This window comes from Oncorhynchus clarkii, unplaced genomic scaffold (assembly GCF_045791955.1).
Source record: "Oncorhynchus clarkii lewisi isolate Uvic-CL-2024 unplaced genomic scaffold, UVic_Ocla_1.0 unplaced_contig_12320_pilon_pilon, whole genome shotgun sequence".
Taxonomy (NCBI): Eukaryota; Metazoa; Chordata; class Actinopteri; order Salmoniformes; family Salmonidae; genus Oncorhynchus; species Oncorhynchus clarkii.
In genome coordinates this window covers 145,001-165,462 of record NW_027261085.1, presented here as the reverse complement: position 1 = coordinate 165,462, position 20,462 = coordinate 145,001, and the positions used below count along the sequence as shown (strand labels likewise).

Below are 20,462 nucleotides of genomic sequence, written 5' to 3'. Positions count from 1 at the left end.
AAACATCTTCCTCACACACACATTCATAAACATCTTCCTCACACACACATTCAAACATCTTCCTCACACACACATTCAAACATCTTCCTCACACACACATTCAAACATCTTCCTCACACACACATTCACAAACATCTTCCTCACACACACAAACATCTTCCTCACACACACAAACATCTTCCTCACACACACATTCACAATCTTCCTCACACACATTCACAAACTTCCTCACACACACATTCACAAACATCGTCCTCACACACACATTCACAAACATCTTCCTCACACACACATTCAAACATCTTCCTCACACACACATTCACAAACATCTTCCTCACACACACAAACATCTTCCTCACACACACATTCACAAACTTCCTCACACACACATTCACAAACATCGTCCTCACACACACATTCACAAACATCTTCCTCACACACACATTCAAACATCTTCCTCACACACACATTCACAAACATCTTCCTCACACACACATTCACAAACATCTTCCTCACACACACACACAAACATCTTCCTCACACACACACAAACATCTTCCTCACACACACACAAACATCTTCCTCACACACGCAAACATCTTCCTCACACACACATGCATAAACATCTTCCTCACACACACACGCATAAACATCTTCCTCACACACACACACACATGCATAAACATCTTCCTCACACACACATGCACAAACATCTTCCTCTCACACACAAACATCTTCCTCGCCGGTCTGTGTGTCAGGGCTACACTCTCCCATTGGGCTGCCTCCCAACCCCTCTCCTCAGGTCCTTCTGTATGCCACACCCTCTTTGGATAGCCCCATAGGGCTCTGGTCAACAGTAGTGCACTATAGAGAACAGGGTGCCGTTTGGGACACACCCTATGACTGGACCAAGAGTTTGAGGCTCGCTCATCACACTAATCTGATTATCTGACATTCAAACCATGTGGGGCCAGGGCAGTCTGTCATAGCTTCTAGCGAGGTCTCTGTTGGGCTTGTACTGCTACTGCACATTCTGATCAGCAGCTCTTCTGTGTTTCATTTCCCAGCGCGCCACGGCTATAATCTCACATACCAGAACTGCTGAGCTCATCGCCGCTGAGTGCAGTGTGTGGGCGGCTTGCATAACACACACAGACAGAAGTAGCAGAGGCCAGAAAGGTAATCCTGCTACAGTGGAGCCATGCTGCTGAAATGTGCTTCTGCAGATCACACACTGAACTGTCTCCACGCAGACATTCATCTTATTGGAGATTGTTGTGCAGAAATAAATTGCCTGTTTCAGATGAGTGGCAAGTTGAATCCCAAATATACACACTTCTTGACTTGAGCCCAACACGTCTCTATTGCAAAACGATTCCTGTTAAAAGGGATGGTCTTATCAGTTTAAGTTGGAACCTAAAAGGCCATGATATCAGATATGAACCATTGATCTACTGTATGTCTGTTGGAGCCCCATGATCAAACATCACTCATAACATTTAACATAACCTTTTTTTTCAATTTTCACCTAAAATGACCCAAATCTAACTGCCTGTAGAACAGGACCTGAAGCAAGGAAATGCACATTCTTGGTACCATTTGAAACACAAGTTTGTGGAAAAGTACAATTAATGTAGGAGAATAACACAGATCTGGTACAAGATAATACAAAGAAAAAATGATTTGTTCTCTATTTTTTCTTTGTTCCATTATCTTTGAAATGCCATAATATATTGCAATTTAGATGTTGGCCACTAGAGGGCAGCAGTGTACGCAAAGTTTCAGATTGATCCAGTGAAGCATTGCAATACTGGACAATATTTTGTATCAAGTCTGCCCAAATGTGTCGAATTGGTCAATTGATACATTCAAGAGCTCCATCTGGTGTCCACTGTAGCCCCATGATCACCACTGTAGCCCCATGATCACCACTGTAGCCCCATGATCACCACTGTAGCCCCATGATCACCACTGTAGCCCCATGATCACCACTGTAGCCCCATGATCAAACAACATCCCTCGTAACGTTAACCTTTATCAAGAGCTCCATCTGGTGTCCACTGTAGCCCCATGATCACCACTGTAGCCCCATGATCACCACTGTAGGCCTATGATCACCACTGTAACCCCATGATCACCACTGTAGCCCCATGATCACCACTGTAGCCCCATGATCACCACTGTAGCCCCATGATCAAACAACATCACTCGTAATGTTAACCTTTATCAAGAGCTCCATATTTATGTAGAAATCACACTACAAGTTTTTCTCCTTACAAAAAGTTATTTACACTACAGTGCTGACAATTAAAATCGAACAAAAAATTATGAAAACTAAAAGCTTCCTTGATATAAATAAGCCTCTGAGGGGGAACAAAAAAAAGCCTGGAGTAAATCCTTTAAAATAATGTCTCATCATCTTACAAAAAATATATATATGTTAATGTCAGCTCTAATAATAATCCATCTATAACCTAAAACTAAAATATATTATTTAAGGACCTGTATGTTTGTCAGACCTGCAGAGTACCAGTGCTTCTGGCCCTAAGTGCTTTGACAGTTCACAGATATTAGCCTGAGTCCCAGATCAGTTTATGCGTTCTTGCCAAGCCAACTCCTACTGTACGGTCAACAATGAGACAAGACAATACAAACTGATCTGGGACCAGGCTACACAGTTATGGACAGGCACTGAGGAATGTTACATTTGCAATGTATTAATTCGGTAACAGAACAGAGCAAGTGTGCATCCTAAAGGGTACCCTATGTCCAATATAGTGCACTACTTTTGAACAGATCTCTCTCCTATGGGCCCTGGTCACAAAGTAGATCCCTATATAGGGAATAGGTCACCATTTAGGATGCAGACCCAACAGAGCTTTACGCGTCCCTTAGAATACATCCCACACCGTGCTGATATCATGGTTTAATGTCTGTCTTCTCCTTCCTTTAGATGGGATTAAAACAGAACCCCGAAGAGCCATTTTAAAACACTATGTACAAAGATCAGTAGGAACAGTCTTTCTGATGCTGCTCATGCAGGTGGTGTTTAAAGGAGAGGGAGGAGCGGTGCGGGGGGCCAGGAGGCCGTGTTTCCGGGGGGGTGACTGGGGCCTTTGTGTAAAGAGAAGTGTCTTTGTCCTGGGGTTTGTCCGGTCTGGGCTGGGGTTGGGCCCGGAACTGGGGTGTAGGGGTCCTGCTCTCTGTGTGGCTGGAGGCCAGGCTTGAAGAAGATAGAAGGGGTGCAGGGGAGGGCGTCAAAAAGGGGATAGGGGTATGGGTAAGGGTGTGGGTAAGGATAGGGGTGTGGGTAAGGATAGGGGTGTGGGTAAGGACAGGGGTGTGGGTAAGGATAGGGGTGTGGGTAAGGATAGGGGTGTGGGTAAGGACAGGGGTATGGGTAGGGGTGTGGGTATGGGTAGGGGTAGGGGTGTGGGTAAGGGTAGGCGTAGGGGTGTGGGTAAGGATAGGGGTATGGGTAAGGATAGGGATATGGGTAGGGGTGTGGGTAAGGACAGGGGCGTGGCAGGGTTTGCGTGAGGGAGAGGGACTGGGGGTACGAGTGGAAGCCGGGCTGGGTTTGAAGGGGGGAGAGGGACTGGGGGTACGAGTGGAAGCCGGGCTGGGTTTGAAGGGGGGAGAGGGACTGGGGGTACGAGTGGAAGCCGGGCTGGGTTTGAAGGGGGGAGAGGGACTGGGGGTACGAGTGGAAGCCGGGCTGGGTTTGAAGGGGGGAGAGTGTGTAGAAGTGGGACTAGATTTGGGAGAGGGGGTACAAGAGGATGACGGACTGGGTTTGGGAGAGGATGGGGGGGTGGAGGTGGGGGAGGGTTTGAGTGAGGAAGACAAGGAAGAGTGTGTGGTAGTGGTTTGATGTAATTCTGAGTGATGGTGGTAGTAGTGGGGATGATGGTGATGTGATTTGGGCTTGGTGTCCTGGAAAGAGGATTTGGAGGGAGTTAGGGGGGTGATGGGAGTTGGTAAGGGGGCGATGGGTGAGGTGACAGAGGGCTTGGGCAGCCTTATATCAGGTTGAGGTTCCACTTTGACCTCCGGGTGGTCAGTGTCTCTGTCTGTGGGGGGTTTGGGGTCCGTGAGAGGAGCTGTGGTCCCTCCCATCAAGGCATCCCCAAACTGCTCCTGTTTGACTCGTAGCGTCGACACGTCCACCTTCCTCTCCTCCTCGGCCGGAGGCTCTTGGTGGTATTGTTTTAAGCGGATGTGCCATGCCAGGCTGCAGACAGCAGAGACCGTCTTGAACTGATGAACCACACTACGAGGGATGTAGTAGATGTCGTTGTCGTACAGCTGGATACGGGCGTAGCGGATCCCCTCGCGTCTCAGCTGGTTCAGCTTAGCGTCGTCCACCCACTGCACACACTGAGGGAGAGAGAGAGAGAGAGAGTAAGACAGTGTACTGGAGGAGAAGATCCACTGAGCTGTTCCCATATTGTTCTAAACCAGGGGAGTAGTTGAATCACTAGTGCTGAACATGTGTAAAGCAAACGCAGAAGGATGCTGTGAAATCACCTCTCAGCTGCTCCTAACTAAAACAAAACGGCAGCTTAAGAGACACTAATGGAGAACAGGTCCTGAGCCCTCCTGGAGGGTCTCTTTAATGGAGCACAGGCCCTGAGCCCTCCTGGAGGGTCTCTTTAATGGAGGACAGGCCCTGAGCCCTCCTGGAGGGTCTCTTTAATGGAGCACAGGCCCTGAGCCCTCCTGGAGGGTCTCTTTAAAAACCTCTCAGATGTCAAGTCCCCTGTTTTGGGGAGCTGCATGGTTCTGGTACCGGTTACAACTGACATTTTGGCTTATAAATCGATCTGTGGACACCGTAGATGGAAATGGCGTGCATTGAGCGGTAGCCCTGATTCTCACAGACGCCTGTGTGAAGGAGGGTGTGAAATCTGACAACATTTGAAGCTGGGATGTCCCTCCAAATCTGTCATTCACCCTTCCGACTGTCCATCAAGTCCAGGCTGAACTCTACATCACAGCCACTAACACCACATATGCCTGCCATCCTTACATCGTAGCGCAGCAGAAAATAGTAGTTGTCGATTTATAGCCAGTAATCTAAAATAATTCATAGATTTGAAACAAACAAAAAAACTTTGTCATAGAAGGACAATATTAATATGAGTTGAAAGGAGAGTTCCTAGCGAGTTCAGGAAGCCACGCTAGGAGCTCTGAGACGTTCACATGGATGGAGGCAGAAGGTTTGATCAAGAGAGAAAACATGCTCATTTTCTCCAACACTAAAACATACAAACTTGTTTTTCACAGTTATAAGGAAGGTGAAATCTTAGTCATTTTTATCATTTGATTATACTATATTTAGAAAGCATATATATATTACAAGCCTTCATAGTTTTGTTGAATAGGAAATATGTTATATTTGTTGTATAAATACGTTATATTTGTACTGTGTACTTGAACTTGTGTCATCAAAAGTGCCGCCACCTCAGCCATTTAAAACTATTTTTACCGTAAAGGTGAGATATGAACCTTTCTTGGAGTATGCAGCATTACTAGTTATTGTTTCTGGCCCTGTCATGATAAATCATTACTTTGGGGATTACATAGATTACATTTACCTGGTTAATGTAGGCCCTGAACCCTCCTGGAGGATCACTTTAATGTAGGCCCTGAACCCTCCTGGAGGATCACTTTAATGTAGGCCCTGAACCCTCCTGGAGGATCACTTTAATGTAGGCCCTGAACCCTCCTGGAGGATTACTTTAATGTAGGCCCTGAACCCTCCTGGAGGATCACTTTAATGTAGGCCCTGAACCCTCCTGGAGGATCACTTTAATGTAGGCCCTGAACCCTCCTGGAGGATCACTTTAATGTAGGCCCTGAACCCTCCTGGAGGATCACTTTAATGTAGGACAAGCCTTGAACCCTCCTGGAGGGTCTCTGTTGAAGACAGCACAGTGTAGTGCCACATCTAGCCAGAGGGTGGCAGTACAGTGCATAGGGCTGTGGATAAGCTACCTTGTTTCATGCAATATCAAATCAAATGTTTTGTCACATGAGCTAAATACAACAGGTGTAGATCTTACAGTGAAATGCTTACTTACAAGCCCTTAACCAACAATGCAGTTAAGAAAAATAAGAAATAAAAGTAACTAATAATTAAAGAGCAGCAGTAAAATAACAGTAGCGAGGCAATATACAAGGGGTACCGGTACAGAGTCAATCTACCGGGGCACCGGTTAGTCGAGGTAATTGAGGTAATATGTACATGTAGGTAGAGTTATTAAAGTGCATAGACCACAGAGTAGCAGCAGTGTAAAAGAGGGAGGAGGGGGGGGGGGGGGGGCAAGCAAGTCGTCTGGGTAGACATTTGATTAGCTGTTCAGTAGTCTTATGGCTTGGGGGTAGAAGCTGTTTAGAAGCCTCTTGGACCTAGGACTTGGCGCTCCGGTACCGCTTGCCGTGCAGTGGCAGAGAGAACAGTCTATGGCTAGGGTGGCTGAAGTCTGACAATTTTTAGGGCCTTCCTCTAACACCGCCTGGTATAGAGGTCCTGGATGGCAGAAAGCTTGGCCTCAGTGATGTACTGGGCCGTACGCACTACCCTCTGTGATGCCTTGCGATCGGAGGCCGAGCAGTTGCCATACCAGGCAGTGATGCTCCCGATCCTCCTTTTCCTGTAGTCCACAATCATCTCTTTAGTCTTGATCACGTTGAGGGAGAGGTTTTTGTCCTGGCACCACATGGCCAGGTCTCTTACCTCCTCCCTATGTGCTGTCTCATGGTTGTTGGTGATCAGGCCTACCACTGATGTGTCATCAGCAAACTTAATGATGGAGTTGGAGTCGTGCCTGACCCGTGCAGTCATGAGTGAACAGGGAGTACAGGAGGGGACTGAGCACGCACCCCTGAGGGATGTGTTGTTACCTACCCTTACCACCTTGGGGCGGTCTGTCAGGAAGTCCAGGATCTAGTTGCAGAGGTGGGTGTTTAGTCCCATGGTCCTTAGCTTAGTGATGAGCTTTGAGGGCACTATGGTGCTGAACACAGAATGCATAGCATTCTCACATAGGTGTTCCTTTTGTCCAGGTGGGTAAGGGTAGTGTGGAATGCAATAGAGATTGTGGATCTGTTGGGGCGGTATGCAAATTGGAGTGGTTCTTGGGTTTCTGGTGAGTGCTACGGATCGGTAGTCATTTTGGCAGGTTACCTTAGTGTTCTTGGGCACAGGGACTATGGTGGTCTGCTTGAAACATGTTGGCATTAGACTCAGACAGGGAGAGGTTGAAAATGTCAGTGAAGACACTTGACAGTTGGTCAGCGCATGCTCGGAGTACACGTCCTGGTAATCCGTCTGGCCCTGCGGCCTTGTGAATGTTGATCTGTTTAAAGGTCTTACTCACATCGGCTGCGGATAGCGTGATCACACAATTGTCTGGAACAGCTGATGCTCTCATGCATGTTTCAGTGTTACTTGCCTCGAAGCGAGTATAGAAGTAATTTAGCTCGTCTGGTAGGCTCGTGTTACTGGGCAGCACTCGGCTGTACTTCCCTTTGTAGTCTGTAATAGTTTGCAAGCCCTCATCCAACGAGAGTCGGAGCTGGTGTAGTACGATTCGATCTTAGTCCTGTATTGATGCTTTGCCTGTTTGACGGTTCGTCAGAGGGCATAGCGGAATTTCTTATAAGGTTCCGGGTTAGAGTCTTCTGGTTGGGGTATGTGCGTACAGTCACTGTAGGGACGACGTCATCGATGCACTTATTAATGAAACCAGTGACTGATGTGGTGTCCTCAATGCCATCGGAAGAATCCAGGAACATATTCCAGTCTGTGTTAGCAAAACAGTCCTGTAGTTTAGCATCTGCTTCATCTAACCACTTTTTTATTGACCGAGTCACCGGTGCTTCCTGCTTTCATTTTTGCTTGTAAGCAGGAATCAGGAGGATAGAATTATGGTCAGATTTGCCAAATGGAGGGCGAGGGAGAGCTTTGAACGCGTCTCTGTGTGTGGAGAAAAGGTGGTCTAGAGTTTTTTTTACCCTCTAGTTGAACGTTTAACATGCTGATAGAAATTTGGTAAAACGGATTTAAATGTTCCTGCATTAAAGTCCCCGGCCACTAGGAGCGCCGCCTCTGGTTGAGCGTTTTCCTGTTTGCTTATGGCGGTATACAGCTCATTGAGTGCAGTCTTAGTGCTAGCATCGTTCTGTGGGGGAATGTAACAGCTACAAAAAATACAGATAAAACTCTCTAGGTAGATAGTGTGGTCTACAGCATATCATGAGATACTCTACTTCAGGCAAGCAAAACATCAAGACTTCCTTAGATATTGTGCCTTAGGTATTGTTTACAAATATACATTGTTACCAGAGGCTGTTGTTCTATCCCGCTGATACAGTGTATAACCCACCAGCTGTATGTTATTCATGTCGTTGTTCAGCCACAACTCAGTGAAACATAAGATATTACAGTTTTTAATGTCCTCCTGGTAGGATTTACGTGCTTTTTAGTTCATCCTATTTATTATCCAGCGATTGTATGTTGGCCAGTAGTACGGATGGCGGATGGCAAAGGCAGATCCTCAGAAGGCATCTTCACTAGAGGTCGACTGATTCATCGGAAAGGCCGATTAATTAAGGCCGATTTCAAGTTTTCATAACAATCGGTAATCGGCATTTTTGGACACCGATTATGGCCGATTACATTGGACTCCACGAGGAGACTGCGTGGCAGGCTGACTACCTGTTACGCGAGTGCAGCAAGGAGCCAATGTAAGTTGCTAGCTAGCATTAAACTTTTAAAAAACAATCAATCTTGGCAAATATTGCACTTATACTTTCTTCTCCAAAACTTTGTTTTTGCATTATTTAAACCAAATTGAACATGTTTAATTTATTTGAGACTAAATTGATTTTATTGAATTATTACAAATAAATGATACATAAATAAATATATATATATATATATAAATATATATATATATATAGTGCCTTGCGAAAGTATTCGGCCCCCTTGAACTTTGCAACCTTTTGCCACATTTCAGGCTTCAAACATAAAGATATAAAACTGTATTTTTTTGTGAAGAATCAACAACAAGTGGGACACAATCATGAAGTGGAACGACATTTATTGGATATTTCAAACTTTTTTAACAAATCAAAAACTGAAAAATTGGGCGTGCAAAATTATTCAGCCCCTTTACTTTCAGTGCAGCAAACTCTCTCCAGAAGTTCAGTGAGGATCTCTGAATGATCCAATGTTGACCTAAATGACTAATGATGATAAATACAATCCACCTGTGTGTAATCAAGTCTCCGTATAAATGCACCTGCACTGTGATAGTCTCAGAGGTCCGTTAAAAGCGCAGAGAGCATCATGAAGAACAAGAAACACACCAGGCAGGTCCGAGATACTGTTGTGAAGAAGTTTAAAGCCGGATTTGGATACAAAAAGATTTCCCAAGCTTTAAACATCCCAAGGAGCACTGTGCAAGCGATAATATTGAAATGGAAGGAGTATCAGACCACTGCAAATCTACCAAGACCTGGCCGTCCCTCTAAACTTTCAGCTCATACAAGGAGAAGACTGATCAGAGATGCAGCCAAGAGGCCCATGATCACTCTGGCTGAACTGCAGAGATCTACAGCTGAGGTGGGAGACTCTGTCCATTGGACAACAATCAGTCGTATATTGCACAAATATGGCCTTTATGGAAGAGTGGCAAGAAGAAAGCCATTTCTTAAAGATATCCATAAAAAGTGTTGTTTAAAGTTTGCCACAAGCCACCTGGGAGACACACCAAACATGTGGAAGAAGGTGCTCTGGTCAGATGCAACAATTGCAACAATGCAAAACGTTATGTTTGGCGTAAAAGCAACACAGCTCATCACCCTGAACACACCATCTCCACTGTCAACCATGGTGGTGGCAGCATCATAGTTTGGGCCTGCTTTTCTTCAGCAGGGACAGGGAAGATGGTTAAAATTGATGGGAAGATGGATGGAGCCAAATGCAGGACCATTCTGGAAGAAAACCTGATGGAGTCTGCAAAAGACCTGAGACTGGGACGGAGATTTGTCTTCCAACAAGACAATGATGTAAAACATAAAGCAAAATCTACAATGGAATGGTTCAAAAATAAACATATCCAGGTGTTAGAATGGCCAAGTCAAAGTCCAGACCTGAATCCAATCGAGAATCTGTGGAAAGAACTGAAAACTGCTGTTCACAAATGCTCTCCATCCAACCTCACTGCGCTTGAGCTGTTTTGCAAGGACACATCTCTCGATGTGCAAAACTGATAGAGACATACCCCAAGCGACTTACAGCTGTAATCGCAGCAAAAGGTGGCGCTACAAAGTATTAACTTAAGGGGGCTGAATAATTTTGCACGCCCAATTTTTCAGTTTTTGATTTGTTAAAAAAGTTTGAAATTTCCAATAAATGTCGTTCCACTTCATGATTGTGTCCCACTTGTTGTTGATTCGTCACAAAAAAATACAGTTTTATATCTTTATGTTTGAAGCCTGAAATGTGGCAAAAGGTCGCAAGGTTCAAGGGGGCCGAATACTTTCGCAAGGCACTGTATATATATATATAAATCGTCCGATTAATCGGTACCGGCTTTTTTGGTCCTCCAATAACTGGTATTCGTGTTGAAAAATCTAATCTCTGCCAGGCATCTCCACAAGTCATCCGACTCATTAAAGAAATGTTCTTCATCAAGTTCGAAGTGAGTAATCGCTGTTCTGTTTTCCAGAAGCTTTCAGTCATAAGAGACAGAATAAGTTACAAAAAAATGCAAGAAAAAAACAAACAAAATAGCACAGTTGTTTAAGAGCCCATGAAACAGCAGCCATGGTCTCCGCTGCCATCTTAACTAATAGAAACGAGGTAGAAGACAGGTGCAGCTCACCTGGGACAGAGGTGGTTCGTGCAGGTCCAGTTGTAACCTCTGGACTACATTAGGGAAGTCTCCAGCATGGAAACAGATCACGTCTTTGGTAACGCGAGGGGGCTCCGCGCTACAGAGACAGAGAGAAGATAGATTATAACCATTTATTTCCAATCAGATTATGCAGCGGTCTTGTAACGGATTAGTTGGACGATTGTTGGATACTAAATACAGCCTCAATAATATCTAAAGATAATACATTATCATATATCCGGGTGTTAAAACCACCCACCTCTCTCCACAGCGCACGGCCTTGAGCACCCCTACAGCGGCGGTGGTCTGCCTCTCGAAGCCCTGTCCGATGTGGTCGGCGTGGGCCCGCGTCCGGTCCTCGAACAGCATCTCACGAGGCTCGCTGGCCCGAGGTAGGTACTGCAGGTTCTTGATCTCATTGGTTGACCTGGAGGAGGAGAGGACATTGAGATTAACACAAACTTCTATAGCAGGCGGCCATAATAAGACCAAAATAATCAATCAATTACTATATGATACTATATAACAGATTTTTTTTTATCCTGATCCAGCATCCTGCCTCTGGAGAGCTAGTCTAGGATATCCCTGACCTTGTAGCTTAGTAAGCTGTCTGGTCCCAGAGACCACCGGAGAGCCGGAAGCAAGCTGTCTGATTCTAGAGACCACCGGAGAGCCGGAAGTAAGCTGTCTGGTCCCAGAGACCACCGGAGAGCCGTAAGTAAGCTGTCTGGTTCTAGAGACCACCGGAGAGCCGGAAGTAAGCTGTCTGGTCCCAGAGACAACCGGAGAGCCGGAAGTAAGCTGTCTGGTCCCAGAGATCACCGGAGAGCCGGAAGTAAGCTGTCTGGTCCCAGAGACCACCGGAGAGCCGGAAGTAAGCTGTCTGGTCCCAGAGACAACCGGAGAGCCGTAAGTAAGCTGTCTGGTTCTAGAGACCACCAGAGAGCCGTAAGTAAGCTGTCTGGTCCCAGAGACCACCGGAGAGCCGGAAGTAAGCTGTCTGGTCCCAGAGACAACCGGAGAGCCGGAAGTAAGCTGTCTGGTTCTAGAGACCACCGGAGAGCCGTAAGTAAGCTGTCTGGTCCCAGAGATCACCGGAGAGCCGGAAGTAAGCTGTCTGGTTCTAGAGACCACCGGAGAGCCGTAAGTAAGCTGTCTGGTTCTAGAGACCACTGGAGAGCCGGAAGTAAGCTGTCTGGTTCTAGAGACCACCGGAGAGCCAGAAGTAAGCTGTCTGGTTCGGGAGACCACCGGAGAGCCAGAAGTAAGCTGTCTGGTTCTAGAGACCACCGGAGAGCCGGAAGTAAGCTGTCTGGTTTTAGAGACCACCGGAGAGCCGGAAGTAAGCCGTCTCCCCAGTAAAGCACATTAACATCTGATTCAACAAATTTAATGGAATCAATGGAACGGAGTCAAACGTTGTTTCCATGTGTTGGATGTGTTTGATACCATTCCACTGATTTCATTCCAGCCATTACAATGAGCCTGGGAACACCGCCAGTGTTTAGTCAGAGAGAGGGGTAACACTGCCAGTGTTTAGTCAGAGAGGGGTAACACAGCCAGTGTTTAGTCAGAGAGAGGGGTAACACAGCCAGTGTTTAGTCAGAGAGAGGGGTAACACCGCCAGTGTTTAGTCAGAGAGAGGGGTAACACAGCCAGTGTTTAGTCAGAGAGAGGGGTAACACCGCCAGTGTTTAGTCAGAGAGAGGGGTAACACAGCCAGTGTTTAGTCAGAGAGAGGGGTAACACAGCCAGTGTTTAGTCAGAGAGAGGGGTAACACAGCCAGTGTTTAGTCAGAGAGGGGTAACACAGCCAGTGTTTAGTCAGAGAGAGGGGTAACACAGCCAGTGTTTAGTCAGAGAGAGGGGTAACACAGCCAGTGTTTAGTCAGAGAGAGGGGTAACACAGCCAGTGTTTAGTCAGAGAGAGGGGTAACACAGCCAGTGTTTAGTCAGAGAGAGGGGTAACACAGCCAGTGTTTAGTCAGAGAGAGGGGTAACACAGCCAGTGTTTAGTCAGAGAGAGGGGTAACACAGCCAGTGTTTAGTCAGAGAGAGGGGTAACACAGCCAGTGTTTAGTCAGAGAGAGGGGTAACACAGCCAGTGTTTAGTCAGAGAGAGGGGTAACACCGCCAGTGTTTAGTCAGAGAGAGGGGTAACACAGCCAGTGTAAAGGCAGAGAGGGGTAACACAGCCAGTGTAAAGGCAGAGAGAGGGGTAACACAGCCAGTGTAAAGGCAGAAAGAGGGGTAACACAGCCAGTGTTTAGTCAGAGAGGGGTAACACAGCCAGTGTTTAGTCAGAGAGAGGGGTAACACAGCCAGTGTAAAGGCAGAGAGAGGGGTAACACAGCCAGTGTTTAGTCAGAGAGAGGGGTAACACAGCCAGTGTTTAGTCAGAGAGAGGGGTAACACAGCCAGTGTTTAGTCAGAGAGAGGGGTAACACAGCCAGTGTTTAGTCAGAGAGAGGGGTAACACAGCCAGTGTTTAGTCAGAGAGAGGGGTAACACAGCCAGTGTTTAGTCAGAGAGAGGGGTAACACAGCCAGTGTTTAGTCAGAGAGAGGGGTAACACAGCCAGTGTTTAGTCAGAGAGAGGGGTAACACAGCCAGTGTTTAGTCAGAGAGAGGGGTAACACAGCCAGTGTTTAGTCAGAGAGAGGGGTAACACCGCCAGTGTTTAGTCAGAGAGAGGGGTAACACAGCCAGTGTTTAGTCAGAGAGAGGGGTAACACAGCCAGTGTTTAGTCAGAGAGAGGGGTAACACAGCCAGTGTTTAGTCAGAGAGAGGGGTAACACAGCCAGTGTTTAGTCAGAGAGAGGGGTAACACAGCCAGTGTTTAGTCAGAGAGGGGTAACACAGCCAGTGTTTAGTCAGAGAGAGGGGTAACACAGCCAGTGTTTAGTCAGAGAGAGGGGTAACACAGCCAGTGTAAAGGCAGTGTGAGTACATCTTCACATTTAACATTCATTACACTAGAGAACATCACGGGGTGAAACAACCAACGAGGAGATAGTGCCTGTGTCACAAATCACACCATATTCCCTATATCGTGCCCTACAGTAGTGTACTGTATAGGGGTTAGTGTGCCATTTGTGATGTAACCCGAGCACTGTTTAGTATGCAGAAGTAGGACAGGACTTCTGCCTGCCTGGATGAAGTAATACATGTAAAGCTGAGACCCAGAGAAAAGGTTTCAACAGAAGAAACAGACAGCACTCTGGGGAGGGAGAAGAGGGGGAGGGAGGAAGAGGGAGGGACGGAGGGGGAGGGAGGGGGAGGGAGGGGGCTCGTGTGGCTGAAGCGATTGGCCACGGCTATTTGGTCATACTGTTCAGTCAGGAGAGAGAGTAGTCACTGTACTACAGTATCTATTTATTTTCTTTAACCAGGCAAGTCAGTTAAGAACCAATTCTTATTTACAATGACGGCTTACTGGGGAACAGTGGGTTAACTGCCTTGTTCAGGGGAACAGTGGGTTAACAGCCTTGTTCAGGGGAACCAGTGGGTTAACTGTCTTGTTCAGGGGAACAGTGGGTTAACAGCCTTGTTCAGGGGAACAGTGGGTTAACTGCCTTGTTCAGGGGCAGAACAACAGACTTTTACCTTGTCAGCTCGGGGATTTAGATCTTGCAACCTTTCGGTTACAAGTCCAACGCTCTAACCACTATGCTACCTGCCACCCCATCTATGAGGACAGACAGTGAGGTACTAGTCCCTATACTACAGTATCTATGACGACAGACAGTGAGGTACTAGTCACTATACTACAGTATCTATGAGGACAGACAGTGAGGTACAAGTCACTATACTACAGTATCTATGGGGACAGACAGTGAGGTACTAGTCACTATACTACAGTATCTATGAGGACAGACAGTGAGGTACAAGTCACTATACTACAGTATCTATGGGGACAGACAGTGAGGTACTAGTCCCTATACTACAGTATCTATGACGACAGACAGTGAGGTACTAGTCACTATACTACAGTATCTATGAGGACAGACAGTGAGGTACAAGTCACTATACTACAGTATCTATGGGGACAGACAGTGAGGTACTAGTCACTATACTACAATATCTATGAGGACAGACAGTGAGGTTCAAGTCACTATACTACAGTATCTATGAGGACAGACAGTGAGGTACTAGTCACTATACTACAGTATCTATGAGGACAGACAGTGAGGTACTAGTCACTATACTACAGTATCTATGAGGACAGACAGTGAGGTACTAGTCACTATACTACAGTATCTATGGGGACAGACAGTGAGGTACTAGTCACTATACTACAGTATCTATGGGGACAGACAGTGAGGTACTAGTCACTATACTACAGTATCTATGAGGACAGACAGTGAGGTACTAGTGAAGGTGACGAAGTCAACTTGGTGAGACTTATTACATGGCAAGGTGAGGGTGGAAACTGAGAAGGCAGACAGAGTGAAAACTCAGTAATTTACTCACAGAAATCTGCTATGGCTGTTTTGGGTCAGAAAGTGAAGTGTTATTTTTCCACAACTTGGTCAAGTGGCTATATATATATATATATATATATATATTAATATATATTAAATATATATATATTAATATATATATTAATATATATATATATTAATATATATATATAGATTAATATATATAGATTAATATATATACAGTGCCTTGCGAAAGTATTCGGCCCCCTTGAACTTTGCGACCTTTTGCCACATTTCAGGCTTCAAACATAAAGATATAAAACTGTATTTTTTTGTGAAGAATCAACAACAAGTGGGACACAATCATGAAGTGGAACGACATTTATTGGATATTTCAAACTTTTTTAACAAATCAAAAACTGAAAAATTGGGCGTGCAAAATTATTCAGCCCCCTTAAGTTAATACTTTGTAGCGCCACCTTTTGCTGCGATTACAGCTGTAAGTCGCTTGGGGTATGTCTCTATCAGTTTTGCACATCGAGAGACTGACATTTTTTCCCATTCCTCCTTGCAAAACAGCTCGAGCTCAGTGAGGTTGGATGGAGAGCATTTGTGAACAGCAGTTTTCAGTTCTTTCCACAGATTCTCGATTGGATTCAGGTCTGGACATTGACTTGGCCATTCTAACACCTGGATATGTTTATTTTTGAACCATTCCATTGTAGATTTTGCTTTATGTTTTGGATCATTGTCTTGTTGGAAGACAAATCTCCGTCCCAGTCTCAGGTCTTTTGCAGACTCCATCAGGTTTTCTTCCAGAATGGTCCTGTATTTGGCTCCATCCACCTTCCCATCAATTTTAACCATCTTCCCTGTCCCTGCTGAAGAAAAGCAGGCCCAAACCATGATGCTGCCACCACCATGTTTGACAGTGGGGATGGTGTGTTCAGCTGTGTTGCTTTTACGCCAAACATAACGTTTTGCATTGTTGCCAAAAAGTTCAATTTTGGTTTCATCTGACCAGAGCACCTTCTTCCACATGTTTGGTGTGTCTCCCAGGTGGCTTGTAGCAAACTTTAAACGACACTTTTTATGGATATCTTTAAGAAATGGCTTTCTTCTTGCCACTCTTCCATAAAGGCCAGATTTGTGCAATATACGACTGATTGTTGTCCTATGGACAGAGTCTCCCACCTCAGCTGTAGCTCTCTGCAGTTCATCCAGAGTGATCATGGGCCTCTTGGCTGCATCTCTGATCAGTCTTCTCCTTGTATGAGCTGAAAGTTTAGAGGGACGGCCAGGTCTTGGTAGATTTGCAGTGGTCTGAAACTCCTTCCATTTCAATATTATCGCTTGCACAGTGCTCCTTGGGATGTTTAAAGCTTGGGAAATATTTTTGTATCCAAATCCGGCTTTAAACTTCTTCACAACAGTATCTCGGACCTGCCTGGTGTGTTCCTTGTTCTTCATGATGCTCTCTGCGCTTTTAACGGACCTCTGAGACTATCACAGTGCAGGTGCATTTATACAGAGACTTGATTACACACAGGTGGATTGTATTTATCATCATTAGTCATTTAGGTCAACATTGGATCATTCAGAGATCCTCACTGAACTTCTGGAGAGAGTTTGCTGCACTGAAAGTAAAGGGGCTGAATAATTTTGCACGCCCAATTTTTCAGTTTTTGATTTGTTAAAAAAGTTTGAAATATCCAATAAATGTCGTTCCACTTCATGATTGTGTCCCACTTGTTGTTGATTCTTCACAAAAAAATACAGTTTTATATCTTTATGTTTGAAGCCTGAAATGTGGTAAAAGGTCGCAAAGTTCAAGGGGGCTGAATACTTTCGCAAGGCACTGTATATATATATTAATCTATATATATATATATATATATATATATATATATATAAATAGATTAATGTATATATATATATATAGATTAATATATATATATATATATATATATATATATAGATTAATATATATATATATATAGATTAATATATATATATATATAGATTAATATATATATATATATATATATATATATATATATAGATTAATATATATATATATATATATATATATATATAGATTAATATATATATATAGATTAATATATATATATAGATTAATATATATATATAGATTAATATATATATATACATATTAATCTATATATATTAATCTATATATATATATATATATATATATATTAATCTATATATATATATTAATATATATATATATATATATATATATATATATATATATATATTAATCTATATATATATATTAATCTATATATATTAATCTATTAATATATATCTATATATATTAATCTATATATATTAATCTATTAATATATATCTATATATATTAATCTATATATATTAATCTATATATATTAATATATATATATATATTAATATTGATCTATATATATTAATCTATATATATTAATATTAATATATATATATTAATATATATATATTACGGGCTGTTCCGTATATATATATATATATATATATATATATATATATATATATATATATATATATATATATATATATATATATATATATATATTAATCTATCCTCCTGGGAACAGCCCGTAAAAGAGGCCTTCTCTTCAGTCAAGGTCTCCATGTCTGTATCGGTCTTTCACAGTTCCCATGCCTGTGTACAGTATGATCCATGTCTGTCTCTGTCTTTCACAGTTCCCATGCCTGTGTACAGTATGATCCATAAACCATGTCTGTCTCTGTCTTTCACAGTTCCCATGCCTGTGTACAGTATGATCCATAAACCATTTCTGTCTCTGTCTTTCACAGTTCCCATGCCTGTGTACAGTATGACCCATAAACCATGTCTGTCTCGGTCTTTCACAGTTCCATGCCTGTGTACAGTATGATCCATAAACCATGTCTCTCTGTCTTTCACAGTTCCATGCCTGTGTACAGTATGATCCATAAACCATGTGTTCCTGTGTCCTATAAAAGATCCCCGAGGATTCCCTGAGCATGAAGACTCATCCTATAAATAAATCATCCATTTTACAGGATGCCGTCATGCAGCCAAAACACAGTGTGTGTGTGTGTGTGTGTGTGTGTGTGTGCGTAAAGGGGAGTATACGGTGGAGGATAAGATGTATTACCTATGGGTCTCCCTTATCCTTCTGCTCCTCCAGCAGCCAAAACACAGTGTGTGTGGTGTGTGTGTGTGTGTGCGTGAGAGAGAGAGATCCAGCCATCAGGTCTGACATGTGTTCCTGACAGCCTGTAGTCTTGTAAACCCCACACTAGGCAACAGTGAAGAAGGCAGGGTGTTCAGGCAGGTAGTCTGGGGGACCATGAACCTTTAGCTCCCATTTCCCTACTGTAGGATTGTTATTTGTAACAGCTGTCAATGGTATTACGGGACTACGACGGGACTACGACGGGACTACGACGGGACTACGACGGGACTACGATAGATTTTTTTGTGTGTGTGAATAAAGACAAGGAAAAAAATACCCACCAAAAAAGACTAAAAGACAGCTCCTATAAAATATTTTAGCCTGTATCCCAAATAGCACCCTATATAGTGTACATCTTTCGACCAGATGTAAAAAAGGATACAGCAGGTGTAAATAGTACAGTGAAATGCAGATTAACGGGTAACGGGCGCGCGTGCTCCGACTAACGGGCTCCGACTAACGGGTAACTGGCTCCAACTAATGGGTAACGGGCGCGCGGGCTCCGACTAACGGGTAACTGGCTCCGACTAACGGGCTCCGACTAACTGGTAACGGGCTCCGACTAACGGGTAACGGGCCCCGACTAACAGGCTCCGACTAACGGGTAACGGGCTCTGACTAACAGGTAATGGGCTCCGACTAACAGGCTCCGACTAACGGGTAACGGGCTCCGACTAACTGGTAACAGGCTCTGACTAACAGGTAATGGGCTCCGACTAACAGGCTCCGACTAACGGGTAACGGGCTCCGACTAACAGGCTCCGACTAACGGGTAACTGGCTGCGACTAACAGGCTCCGACTAACGGGTAACGGGCCCGACTAACAGGTAACGGGCTCCGACTAACGGGTAACGGGCTCCGACTAACTGGTAACGGGCTCCGACTAACAGGTAACGGGTTCTGACTAACAGGCTCCGACTAACTGGTAACGGGCTCCGACTAACTGGTAACGGGCTCCGACTAACAGGTAACGGGCTCTGACTAACAGGTAACGGGCCCCGACTAACGGGTAACGGGCTCTGACTAACGGGTAACGGGCTCTGACTAACGGGTAACGGGCTCCGACTAACTGGTAACGGGCTCCGACTAACTGGTAACGGGCTCCGACTAACTGGTAACGGGCCCCGACTAACAGGTAACGGGCCCCGACTAACAGGCTCCGACTAACGGGTAACGGTAACACGCCGATTGGCACATGTTTTTTTCTGTTACTGATTAGAAAAATGAGATTTCAGTCTCAGAGGTGTGTCTCCTGACCGATTTCCACTTTTGGTTAATGGTGTTTGTCCCTCATGAGACACTGTAGGAAGCCCATTTCACTTCATTTCACTTCCCCAGAAATCTGTAATTCATTTTTACATTTTGGCCGAGGATGTTTTAGATGCACAATTTTTCATCCATCAAAGGTGTTTGATGCAGTATTTCTCAAGTATAACAATGTGCGACGTGTGTAAACAGTAGGAGCTGCTGGGCAGGTCTGTCTCACTGTCTATGCTATTGGATCGAGAGCAATCCCCACAGCTGTTGGACACCCCAACCTTCATTTACCCGGTGTGACGCGCAGATGTTCCAAACTCCATTTTACACCAGACTGACTTCATGACCAAAATGACACTAGAATACATGTTTCTGACTCATATCGATGCCACATTGGTTGTTTTCTATAGGATTCTTCGCTCTTTAAATCAAGCTGCGATGCTAATATTATCAGGATGAAATGACACCTCCCTGTCCGTTCCACTAGGAATAAACGTCAAGAAGATGGATAAGGGAGTGAAATAGATAAATAGCTCAGCAGTTGGGAGCAGCAGTGGTGTTGGAATGCTGAACTGCAGGGATGGTTGAGAATAAAATGACATGAGAGACGGGACGACGTGGGGGTGTC

The 20,462-nt window shown here is 44.5% G+C and overlaps 1 protein-coding gene across 1 annotated transcript in view; it reads right to left on the bottom strand.

The window, feature by feature from the left end:
* Window positions 1-2,219: 2,219 nt before the first annotated feature.
* LOC139404706 (lysine-specific demethylase RSBN1L-like) overlaps window positions 2,220-20,462 on the bottom strand; it is an 81,146-nt gene continuing 62,903 nt past the window's right edge. Inside the window, exons 6-8 of the mRNA XM_071147337.1 lie at window positions 11,170-11,337; window positions 10,899-11,007; window positions 2,220-4,380 (exon numbers count right to left, since the gene is read on the bottom strand). Coding sequence (XP_071003438.1) covers window positions 3,007-4,380; window positions 10,899-11,007; window positions 11,170-11,337 — 1,651 coding nt within the window. The 3' untranslated portion in view covers window positions 2,220-3,006. The remainder of the gene's footprint in view (window positions 4,381-10,898; window positions 11,008-11,169; window positions 11,338-20,462) is intronic.